A 12583-nucleotide genomic window follows, 5' to 3' on the forward strand; every position below is an offset into this window, starting at 1 on the left:
TGATCTGGTTTGGGGTTTTGAAGATGTAACTGCTTTGTTTATACAGTGTAATAAAAAACATCATACACTGATTCATGAAGAAGTAATCAAGTCAGAGTCAAAGTAAAATTTATTGATTTATAACATGCCAAAGCAGCTATACAAATTTATGGGTCCCAGTGCCTAATGAGCAAGCCAGTGATGACAGGAAAACTCACTGGCTGGAATTTAAAATTTAGATAACTTAGTAGGGCCAAGACTCAAGGGGGAACCTATCCTTCTTGGGCATCCCAGCTTGTTATCAGTCCACACTTTAATAAATAATATATAGTCCTTGTAGCTGGTTCAGTATTAAGTGTCTATAAGGCATCTCGGGCATCTTTTTTATGAGAGAAACAGAAAGAAAGAGAGAATCAGCAAGTCTTTATTAACAAGATTAACATTGTCAAGTGCTCAACATACCTTGTTCGTTACAATCAATCAATCTCTCTCTCTCTCTCTCTCTCTCTCTCTCTCTCTCTCTCTCTCTCTCTCTCTGTGTCTCACGCTCTCTCTCTTTCTCTCTGCATACCATCATTCACATGAACCCAGTTAAATTTCACCCTGGCATGTGCGTGTTAGCACTTTATTGCTATAGGCACCACTTCTGCTGTTTCAGCCAATCACATCTAATGGCTCAGCGATCATAGGGAGGCTGTGAGCATCAAAGCAAGGACCTCTGTTAGAGCAGTAAATGCTAACTTAAAATATTGACTATAAAACATAGACTCAAATGTGTTTTAATGTCAGTGCTTCTCCTGGTGAAGGTCCCCTGGGTTACTGTAGACTTGGCAACAGGCTACAGCTCATCTCCTGTACAGCTCTTCTAGTGTACGTGTGCCCTGCTGCAGCGTCGTTTTGCTTCCTTATGTCTATATCTGAATCTACATATGCCTCTAAAATAGGTCATGTTATATCTGCTATATCTGTTATCACATAGCATCTACAAATATGTATGTGTTGGAAACCAAATCATTTCAGCCAATAATAATAATAACTATAATAAAAGAGAGTTTGGTTCACTGAGCATCTGAGTATGTACAGCATCCTTTCTTACATGATCAGAATGGCACAAATGAGTTGGTGACTAGTTGCCCTACAGATTTATATTAGTTCATTGTTTTCTCATTGCCATGAACTTTATTGTGGACTGTGCTTTACCATTAAATATGGAGAATACATACATATAACATAAGAATACATACATATAACATACAACAACACTAACAAGATGTACTAATAGTAAGGAGATACTTCTTTGTTCTTTCCTTAAGCATTTGATATATAGCATGTGGCTTTACAAGCCTGAAGTTGTTTATCTAAAAGGGTGAAAAGATTGTAATCAGCCAAACCTTGTGAAGTGCTCAAATTAATTTTTTCCTGGTCCCAAGATTTTGAATAAAAATGAAGTCCAGTCTCTGGTAATGGGTGTCACATGCTACCTCAAGAATGGCCATACCTCCAATGTTAACACATTTTTAAGGGTTACTTGGATCCTCTATTGTGTCTCAAGATCAATAAAAAAAAAAATTTAAAGGAGAAGAAAATGTCTTGTGAATTATATCAGATTCCCCAGGAAATTTCAGACACAGGGTGTAATAGGATATGTAAAGGATGTGGTATGGTTGGTATAAGATAATGGTGTGATTCACACCATTCCACTATATATTGAAATAGTCTAACTTTCCTCATAATTGTAATGACATTTAAAGACTGACCAGAACAACTTTTGTGAACATTTTTTTCCCCACTCAAAGCCCAACTTTATTTTAACATGCAGTATGTTATACAAATAAGAACAGATAAACAACATTAACCAAGAAATGAGCATGCTCAAACTATATTTGTTTCAAACAGCCATGATATTTCGTGTGTTTGCACAGAACAAGCACTCCTGATTGATCTTTTATGATAAACCGATCTACTGTAAACATCTTTCCGTAACCAGATTATGGTCAAATCTTAAAAAAGGCTACATAGATAATAAAATCGATTGTTGACAATGATTGATTTTCAATGGAATTTGCATACTATTTTATTTAAATATTAAGCCTTTCAAACAGTAAGGCAGTTCATTTGGCCTCGCTGGCAACAACATTAAGATGTAACCAATCAGGAAATTCCTGCTGCTTAGCAAGATGTATAAAAATGGTCTGAAACTTTGCTTTCATTTCTGTTTGTAATTCCTCAGGGACTCTGTTCATCTTCAAGCCATACTTCAGCTTCACATGGAACACAAGATGTACAGTAAAGATCAGATAAGGTAAAATGTAAACTTTCTTTGGCTCTTGTTTTCACAAATCATTAATGAGTGAATGTAACAAATCATGGGGGAATATCACAAATGATTAATGAGTAGAATGTGAATAGAATGTGTTCTGAGCATTTTAGTGCATAAATGGATAGAATGACGATACAGTATGACATTTACGATAACTCAGGATTTAAAAAAATAGTTATGACATGTACTATAGGTTGTGGGTTTTACTCTCAGCTGTAGATATTTTCTGGGAGTCAGTTACAGGATGAAAAGTAGGTTTCTTTACTAAATCCTTATGAGTGTTTCACTGGGGTCTTCCTAAAAGGGCAAATAACTGGAGGTGTCTATGTGGCAAAGGGCAGTGAAACTTGTTTTGTTTATAAGAGTACTTAAGTACACACCATAACCCTACACTCGGTTAGTGAAGTTTGTCCCGGAATGCCAGATGTGGATATCACCTTGATTATTTGTACCACATTCTGCCATAGATCAGTGTATCACATTTCACTTCCCCAGTCTCTGAAAAAGGATAGAGATAAAGATATTACTTTTGCCTCCTCCCAGTCATGAAGATTATCAGAAAACAGCTGATTGGCTGTTATCCCAGACACAGCACAGACCCAAAATTGCCATTATCTGTGGTTCCGGACTGGGTTTGCTGGCTGATGTCCTCCAGTGCCAAGATTCCTTCAAGTATTCTGAAATACCTGGTTTTCCTCACAGCACAGGTATGTCTGGGAGCTCAGATGAAGTAGGATGTTGAAGCAAGAGAATAGGTGGCCTCCTTTCTAGAAAGACGATTTAGTGGCATATGCAAAGTATTCATTTCTAGTTAGCAAAATAGCTACTAGAATGATTTATATGTTACCAGAGATTCAGTGTAAATGTTTAAAATGCATCATGCATGTCTCCTTGAAATTATCGGTCACGGTAAACACCATATTAGTAAAAGTATGGATTACTTAAGTAATTAAGTAATTTGTAATATTAGTCTCGTGTGTGTGTGTGTGTGTGTGTGTGTGTGTGTGCCTATGTGCTCATGTGCATGTGCATGCATGTGAATAGTGCAGGGTCATGCTGGGAGGCTGGTGTTTGGTGAGCTCAAGGGAAAGACCTGCGTTTGTATGCAGGGCCGTTTCCACATATATGAGGGTCACTCACTCTCTAAGGCGAGTTCTTTCAGACCCACTAAAAATTTCTTGATTGCCTTCATTCCCTCACGTAACTAAATAAGTGAGTCCGCCTTCATGGCACACTGCCTTATAGGCAGTGTCTTTTATTAGTAATTCCTCCCTTGTAGTAGCAATCCATTGCTTATCCCATCACAAACCATCATGAAGGCAGTTCTGTACTGTGTCCGTCCTCATGCCCCCTGCTTGAGCCAGCCATAACCTAGTCACAAGTAATAACTAGAGGGATATGCACTTTTCATTAAATAGTACCATGCATGCTTTCCTGCTCTTAGTCACGCTGAGTTGCATCACATGCTGGGTGCCGGTGCTCATTTTTCTGTTCAATGGTAGTATTCTCCACTTCAGACCAGGAGGTACAGCTGTCCATTCATTCTCTGGGGAATACAGTAGAATGCATGCTTCTTGGAGTTAGCACAGAGTTTAAAACCTTGATATTCCTGGCATTTCGGTGCCCCAGAGAAACAAGAGCCGAAGTCGTATTCTGTATCTCTGTCACAGGTCACTTTTCCAGTAAGGGTGTTCAAGCTTTTGGGAGTGGAGACCCTGATTGTCACAAATGCAGCAGGATATTTAGCAGACAGCTACCACTGTGGTGACATCATGATCATCAGGGATCACATTAACATCCCTGGACTTGCTGGTTTGAACCCACTGAATGGCCCTAATGACGAAAAGTAAGTTAGCCAATGCAAAAGTTGTTTTTTTGTTTACCTGACCATAAGACAAGTTTATAATATCACAACCCAGTGATATAAGTTAAAATGGATAGGAGTGGCTAACAAATCTTATAGTTAGTATGGTTCCAGTCTTACAAGTTTCAAGTTTCAAGTTTGTTTTTTTTGTCACATACATAGTCATACACAGTATAACTCGCAGTGAAATGGTTGAGAGTGCTCTGTTCAAACTGAGGAAAAAGAAAGCAGGGGTGCATAGAGAAATATATATTCTATATATGTACAAAAATATATTAACACTGTATGTACAATATATGCATATTATGTTTAACACAATGTACAATGTATATAATTATGTATATATGTATGTACACAATGTACAGAATGTACAGTTCCATCTTGTAAATGACATATTTACAGTTTTTATGTTACAACAGTAACCGATTCTGATTTGTTTTCAAATCTATTGCAAGCATTAGTGGTTTGCGTTACAATAGACCTTTATAGCCATAAATATTCAATAAATAGACAAACATTTTTAGAGTACGCATTTATGCATCTGGGACACTCAGCATCCTCTTGTATTTATTTGTTTACTTTCCAGATTTGGGCCTCGCTTTCCCTCCATGTCTGGCGCTTATGATAAAGATCTGAGAAACCTGGCCTTTGACATCTGTAAAAACATGGGCATGTCACAGTTTGTTCAGGAGGGCGTGTACTGCATGGTTGGAGGACCCAACTTTGAGAGCATAGCTGAGGCCCGCCTTCTGCACAGACTAGGAGCAGATGCTGTGGGTAAGCATCCATTATTAGTGACAAGAATGGAAATGATTATAGCAAGCAATTATATAGGCCAGGGTGTACTCCAAAGAGACGTCAAGCATTACTCAGGAAGGTAAATGTGTGTTTTGGCTGCTGTACCAGAGCTGGCTCTTTGGTCTGGCAACCAGAACACAGGTTTACCTCCTGAATAGTTTGAAGCTGGATGTGGTTGCTGTCTTCGGCCTTCACTACATCCAGGGTAAGAATCAAATCTGTCTGAATGGTATTCCAGTGGTGCAGTTAAATGTTAAACCTATAGTTGACCTAAAATGGGGGATTAGTGTTTTTTCCTCCCAATGCTTTATAAAGTACTTGAGTAGTCAGTAGTGAAGTCAGTAATGAAGCTTCCATTTCCACCCCTCAGGAATGAGCACAGCACCAGAGGTGGTGGTTGCCAAGCACTGCGACATGCGTGTGTTTGGCCTCTCTCTTATCACCAATAAAATAGCACGGAGCTACGGGGACTCCAGCGCCGTCAACCACCAGTCCGTGCTGGAGATGAGTGAGAAGAGGGCAGCCGTGCTGCAGGAGCTCGTCACCGAGCTTGTGAACCACATGGATGTGAACAACAACACTGCCATGTAATTAACATGGTTTCCATGCCCCCGTCGAATCTGCAGCCTATTCAGCCACTGACATTAGCAGAAGCCCCACGTTTGCTGTCGTTATGGCATGAAATCTTTCTTGCTCATACATAATGTATTTTTATTTTATATTATTATTAAATAGCATTCTTTGAAAATTATATAATAAAAAAAGGATTTTTTAACTAGCTCTAGTGAGGGCTTTATTTGTATGGTGAGTTTAAGGATAATCAACTTCACTGACTTCAAGACTTCAGGGTTTTAAATGTGATCAAATAAAGATGTGGAGGAGTGTTCAAAGTTGCGTATTGTTCGTCATATACTTTATACACTTGAATTCAATGCACATTCCATAAAGAACAACAATCATACTTTTATATGAGTTCTATACTTGTGTTAATCAAAGCTTTTTGGTTTGATTATACTAATTAATATACTGCTACTCATACTGGGTCGATACAGTATCCTATTTAATATAATAATTTCTGTTCGTGTTTGCCAGTCAAGAGACTATAACAAAAAGGCATCTACTATCTCCTATGTAACTAACGGGAAAAAAACGGTTTATTAATAAACCTTTCACGTAAATTTAATGATACAATACAATCATGTTCGCCTGGGATCGTACTTTTTTATTAACAATTAACTTCCATTATTATCCATTATTCATGTTAATCCGCCTGTATGATTCAGTCAATGAATAGAATGGCCTGTAGATGGCGGTACATTTCCATTGTTGGGCTTTGAGTACGTGTGGTTGCTATGACAATTGGAACTTCTGAGACGCTTCATTCTATTTCGAACGTCGAATACATTATTCGCGCCAATGAGGCGTTTGTGTCTTCGCACAATAATGCTGTGTGGTTTCCACAAGGAGCAGTGAACTCTTGAGAAACGAGTTAGGAACGGTAGTAATAATTATCAAATCTAAACGAATTGCAAGCGGCTGTTATTTTTGGCAAAACAATGAACAAACTACCAAAGCACTCACATATTCTGGAAGAGTATTTTACAAATGTGGTAAGTTTCATTCTCTCTCATCTGTTCTTTGGATCTTTTTCTTTCTTTTAGATATTTAAATGTTTTGGGGTGTTTTTTTTAACTTACAGAAATCATGAAACCTCATGCGCTCATTGATACACCTTCTGTGTCAGCGCCGTTGTTCGGTTATGACAAACGAAAGCGTTTGCTCAAAACTGCATAAAAACATAGGAACGACTTCTAGGATGTATTATCACCAGCTGAAGTTAGATTTCACTCTAACCAAAAGGTGGCTCCTAACGGCGGTGTGTGGTGATGTAATACATCAAACATCTAAAATATTTTTCCCCACCAGAACAGATTATTGCAAGCCGATAAACCTTGCTAAAATAGTCATACAAGTCATCGTAGTTATAGCAGTGGCACAGTAATAAACTCCTTCCATAATTACAAGCTTTCATCTTCAAATCCCCTCCTGAAACACAGAGAAAAAGAAGGTTTTAATCATTCAACCTTTGACCCGCTGATTAAAAATACAACAGGCTGAGATGAAAACGTAAATTGACATGCATGAGTCCTATTTAAGGTTCAGGAAACCCCATCATTCAGTGTAAAACATTTATATTATAGTTCTTTGCAGATCTTTTAAAAACAGGTTTAACTAATACCAAGAGGCATGCCCATATAGGGTCATCTTGAAGGAGGGCAAAATTAAATTAACTCTTCTGTTTGAGGCAGAGGGGATGCTGCCTGTTTCTAATAAATCAGTAAAGTGGATATCCACATGTTGAGAAGCTGCAGGGTGGGGGCAGTTAATGTCTTGTAAGGCATTCTGATTATTATATTATCATTGTGTATTATATTGTATTATATGATATAAGCATTGTTATTATTAATATCAACGATTATTTTCAAGGATTACAGCAAGTGGGAGCGAAGCAATAGAACAAAAGTCTTAAAATCAACTCAGCCACAACCAGTCCTCTGGGCTTCTGCTCTTCCTGATCGCCAAGCAACCAAATCATTCCACAGACCAATCTCAGAGCGGCACAGTGAAACTCCAACTCCCACTAACCTCCAGCTTCATCTAAAACAAGCCCAGTCTGGAAGATCTGGTGAGTCCAGATCTATCAGCAAAAACACTGAACAAAAGGCTACTGCTTTCTAAACTGTGTCTCTGTGTGACTGGCAGGATCATCACTGCTCTTCTGCTCTATGTACAGGGAGAGCCCAAGAAAACAGCATTCAGGAGTCACCTACAGTTTCGTCTAGATTCTCCAGAAGGATAAAAATCAAGACATGGCAGGGCAAGTCAGCCTGTATGAATGATAAGGTGAAAATACTGAAGGTGGGTGAAACTGCAAGAAATGGACAAAATCATTTCTGGCTTTCCTGTTGTCATTGTCTCTGGCAAGCTTTTACAGTGCAAGTTGTCATTCAGCTGCTTGTTAAGGGGCAGAGCAGGGCTGTCGAGGAGTTGGAAAAGCACTGCAAACTGCTTCAGGAAATGAACCAGCAGCTGGCCAGGGACATTGAAGACACAGACAGGCACAGTGTGTCCAGTGCAAGGGAGCTCCTCAACCAACACGCAAAACTAGGGGTGAGCCATCAACTGAATATGCTGTGAACAGAGGATGGCTTTTAATATAACTGAACTGGAAACCTGGCAAACCATTTAACTGAAGGTTCATTGGTAGTGCATGGCTATAAATGGGATTTAAAGGAATCTCAGAGTCAATGTTTAACCAATTAAATGTGATCTGATTCAAGCGTTCAGTACCCGCCTACAACAGATGGAGCACCAGGCAGATCAGACAGGCCAAAGATGACCTGAGGGATGTCGTTCAGGAGGCAAAGGATCAACTCTCTGGTTAGCTATTTCATATTTACCAACAAAATCATTAGAGGAAATATTTAAATGCAAACAACTACATGAGATTTGGATTTAATAATATGCTTATAAAGTCTAAGCATGAATAGGGATTCCTAGGTTTGTGCTTTCTTCTGGTTCCAAACACAAATGAGTAATGTTAATCACTTCTGCATTCCTGAGTTCATATGGATCAGATTTTGAGTGTACATCCTACAGGACTGGCTCACAATTCAAAGAAATGAAATGAAGCATAAATAACAGTCATAAATAAATGGCATTAAAGGTCTTTTCAACACTTCAGGTCTGCAGGTGAAACTGCAGGCAGTGATGGCAGAAGTGCAGAATGCACAGGTAGAGTTTCAAACCCTAAAGACATACAAAGACCAGGGGTATCCGCTCAAAGCCCTACAGATCGCTGACCTGAAGAGGGAGCTTTATAAACTGCAGATGGCTCAAGAGGTATAGCATCAGACCTCACATTATTACAGAGACCTCCGTCCTCTACACAACCTTTTAAAGAGGCGGGTAATGTTAGAAGATCGATTGGATGACTATACAGTAAAAGCCTCCATTTATTAACAGCTGGCATGACTATAACACAAGTTTCATTTGCTGTAGAATGTTTAGAATAAATTATTAAGGTTTAGAAACAGCATACAGAGGTCTTGGATGAAATGGATTTATTTTTTTACTTTTTTTTTTTTTTTTGGTAGACATTTAAAAAGCCCTCTGGAAAATTTCTGTCCCTGATAGTATATTTCCCTCTCTCATTCTGTTAGGAAGAACATGATGATTTGAGTGCACTGTGTCAGACAGAGATGGCCAATCTGGAGAAGCAGTTGCACCAAAAACAAGAGGAAGTGCTCTCTAGCATTGCCAAAGTATTGGATAGTGACCTCAAACACTTTGTACATCTGAGCTAAGGCTGATCAATTACTCTGTAGGCTATTAATCTCTGGTGATTTATTTTACAGAAGACTATGTCTTATGCACCGCCACTGGTAAAACATATGGCTTTGCAGAACCACACCATGAAGGAAGAAATCAAACTGCAGAAACAGGTTGCCTGTTCATTCACACTAGAAGCCCAAACTTGTCAGATATATATATTTTTCTTTGTTTGTTTTTCAGGAAAATCGTATAATACATGAATGACTCACAATATGTGTTATATGTGAATTTGTTGTTCCTAGGAAATAATGAAATTGGAGAATGAGAACAGTGCCCTCCTGAGGAATATTCGGGCCCTGCGTCTGTTGAGGGCCAGCAGCATCCGAGAGGCTTTCCAGAACTTTTTCCCAAAGTCAGACCGGTACAAGTCATGGGACAACTTGCCTTTTATTTGGTCTACTGCTAAAACCCAATTTCTCATCCATGAAAAAAAAATTGTTCTATAAAATCAGTACAGTTCAGTTTAGATTGCAACATGATGGGTTTATTTAGTGTAAATACACATTACTAGATTATTCACATTCGCAGGTAGAAGTGAGTTTAGTCATTGATACTGTATTTATATTATTTTTAAAGTGACGTGAGCCTGCATGTATGAACTGATATATGCTGAAACACTCATCATAACAAAGTCCCTTAAGCTGTTTGCAAACACTGACAACCCACTCCAAATGACAAATTATACTCATTAACTACAGAATTCAAAATATATGTGCTTTACGGGAAACTACCAGTGAAGATTTTTTTTTTTTTTTTATGTAATTGCACTAAGTATCATAAAAATGGACATGCGAATTGATTATGATAGTAGCATATTTGATTAGCAGGGCACATTCAATAGCTGTCTGTGCTTGATTGTCCCAGCATTACAAATGAGGCAGACAGGAGGGCCTTAGGAAGTGAATCCACCTACTCCTCTTTCCAAAGAAGAAAAGGGGAGGAAAAAGAAATGGGCTATCGTAAGGCGTGTGATATTACAGTTTTGGAAAAAGCTCCGTCTTAAAGATGAATGAAGATCAGCATCACGCTGTACATTCATGGAATCCCAGTTGACCATTAAAGGTTAATAAGGGTTTCACGTTTCCCAATGGCTTGTTCCAAAACAGCGTGACATTTCCCTCTCCATGACAATCAGTCATATCTGCAGAGAACCAGCACCACTTTAGTGTTGGACACTGCACTTGTCAAAGGCTGATTACATAATCCTTTGTGAACACGTGTCCTATTAGATGACCGAGATGCTTTTATGTAGGCCCTTGGATTTATGGGTTTGTTTGTTTTTTTAACCTTTTTTCCATTTAAAAAAAGTGCTTATTTGTCTAATGTCAAGACATACAGAGTTTTCACAAACAACACAGTATGATTGAGATTTCCATTTGGAGGTTAATAACAACCAGATTTGGGATGTCCTGGCTCACTCGTGACAAAGGCTGGAGTTGAGTGTGTGCAGATGGCCTGAGCCCCAGCAGAGTCTGTCCCCCTGAGCCCCAGCAGAGTCTGTCCCCCTGCTTCCTGTGTTAAACAGAATCATCCCTGGCTATAATGGCCACGTTTAAGGGCAGATGTTCTATAAAGAGTCTCTGTTTGTATCCTGATTTACAGACTTCATAACCACAGCTGCTGGGGCAACTTGCACACAGACACAACACGTATGCATACTTGTGCACACCCCCAGGGCCTATGTGATGAGATACTTTGCTTATTTAATTCTGAATAGTTTGTTCTCCTTGGCATGATAGGATGCAGCCTCTGTTATTCGCAGGGGAGCTGTCACACGGTTTATTCTGTCAAAGTGAATTACTCATTGTGCATTTCCACATTGATTTATAGTCAGGGTGCGACAGTCTATGTATGGGAAAATGTTTCTTACATTATGTAAACCATTCTTTGGTGGTTGGTTATTCATGAAAGTTCACTGTGCAAACGAGAGTTGAGATATATGAGACTATATGATCTATGTGATGAGGTGACATTCAGTAACTGCATTTGACATGACTTTAATATTGCATGCTTGAATAATGCATGCTTGCAAGACCTCATGAGTTTAAAATCATATATATATATATATGTGTGTGTGTGTGTGTGTGTGTGTGTGTGTGTGTGTGTGTGTGTGTGTGTGTGTGTGTGTGTGTTATGGTGTTTCTTCTTATGATGCTATAAAAGACAGGGGAGTAACAGCTTGTCTGATTTTCTTTGCAGGTGTGCTCCAGATACAGATGTCCACCTCAGGATAAAAAGAGATGTCTGCCTGCCTATATAATTGTACAGCAAATGGGCACCCTGACTTAACCTCACACAGATTTAGTAGTACAGTTCAGTTTCAGCATTACTGCACTCACACACTTGTAGTGAAGGTTATTTTCATTAAATTTGCCTTAGTAATATCTGAGTAATAACTAATTATGTCTGGAGTTGACTTTCTCATAAGCTTTCCCAAAGCTGTCAGAAAATGTAATAAATTTACATTTTATGAAATGCTGTATGTAATTTCATAGTATTACAGTTAGACAATAGGGGTTTTAAACTTCAGGACATTAAACATTAAAAACATTTTAAAATGTTTTTAATTACCTTGACTGTTAAATGAATGTAGTGAACAGATCCAATCTATAGCACATAAAAAACTATTATTTTTTAGAGTCACTTTATGGATAGTTCTTATTCAAATATATATGTTTAATTGCAAACTCTCCAAATGTTTAACTTTATTCTAGGATGCCTGAACATTTATTTCACTTGTTAACACAGAAATTCTAACCCCCTCAAAATCTTTGCAAACCCTGTAACTACAGTTTTTGGACAGTGCTGTAACTGAATTAAGTGTGGGAACAGGACTTGCTCTGTAAACAGTTAGGGCCTTCATCACCCCACTGCACGGGCGAGTGCTCTGATTACTTCTGATGTTGCAGTTGGAAAAGATTCATGAGAGTCTTAGCAAGTACAGATTCCTGCAAAAGACCTTGGGTCCTATTTGTGCTTTATGCACTGTTAAAAGATCAATTGTGTGGAGCTTTCTGTTTGTTTTTTGAAGAAACATAAAAGTAACTTTTTCTTGATGGTTCAGCAATTGACACTTGGGGTTGCATTTGGCAAAACTTCACAGCAGCAAAGTTATCAAAGCAAGATTGTGGTTCGATGCAATTTCTGCATCAAAGACGCTGACTAATAAATAAAGACTGACAGAGTTTTATGTTGAACGTTAGCGTTAAACAGGAAGTGACTGAAGC

The 12583-nt window shown here is 38.5% G+C and overlaps 2 protein-coding genes across 2 annotated transcripts; both read left to right on the forward strand.

Annotated features, from left to right (window-relative positions):
* The first annotated feature begins 2311 nt into the window (after window positions 1–2311).
* On the forward strand, window positions 2312–5645 carry pnp4a (purine nucleoside phosphorylase 4a). The gene is made up of 4 exons (XM_027012495.2): window positions 2312–3006; window positions 3970–4145; window positions 4750–4940; window positions 5332–5645. Exons 1-4 carry the CDS (start codon window positions 2845–2847, stop codon window positions 5550–5552), a joined length of 750 nt encoding a protein of 249 aa, XP_026868296.2. The 5' UTR covers window positions 2312–2844; the 3' UTR covers window positions 5553–5645.
* Window positions 5646–6488: 843 nt separating this feature from the next.
* c20h20orf96 (chromosome 20 C20orf96 homolog) lies at window positions 6489–11975 on the forward strand. Its single transcript, XM_027012489.2, has 10 exons — window positions 6489–6571; window positions 7449–7647; window positions 7756–7880; window positions 7974–8132; window positions 8303–8402; window positions 8707–8864; window positions 9185–9286; window positions 9380–9466; window positions 9599–9717; window positions 11556–11975. The coding sequence occupies exons 1-10, from the start codon at window positions 6518–6520 to the stop codon at window positions 11614–11616; spliced, it is 1164 nt and encodes a 387-aa protein (XP_026868290.2). The 5' UTR covers window positions 6489–6517; the 3' UTR covers window positions 11617–11975.
* Window positions 11976–12583: the final 608 nt, after the last annotated feature.

Source organism: Electrophorus electricus, chromosome 20, assembly GCF_013358815.1.
Source record: "Electrophorus electricus isolate fEleEle1 chromosome 20, fEleEle1.pri, whole genome shotgun sequence".
In the NCBI taxonomy this organism is placed as follows: domain Eukaryota; kingdom Metazoa; phylum Chordata; class Actinopteri; order Gymnotiformes; family Gymnotidae; genus Electrophorus; species Electrophorus electricus.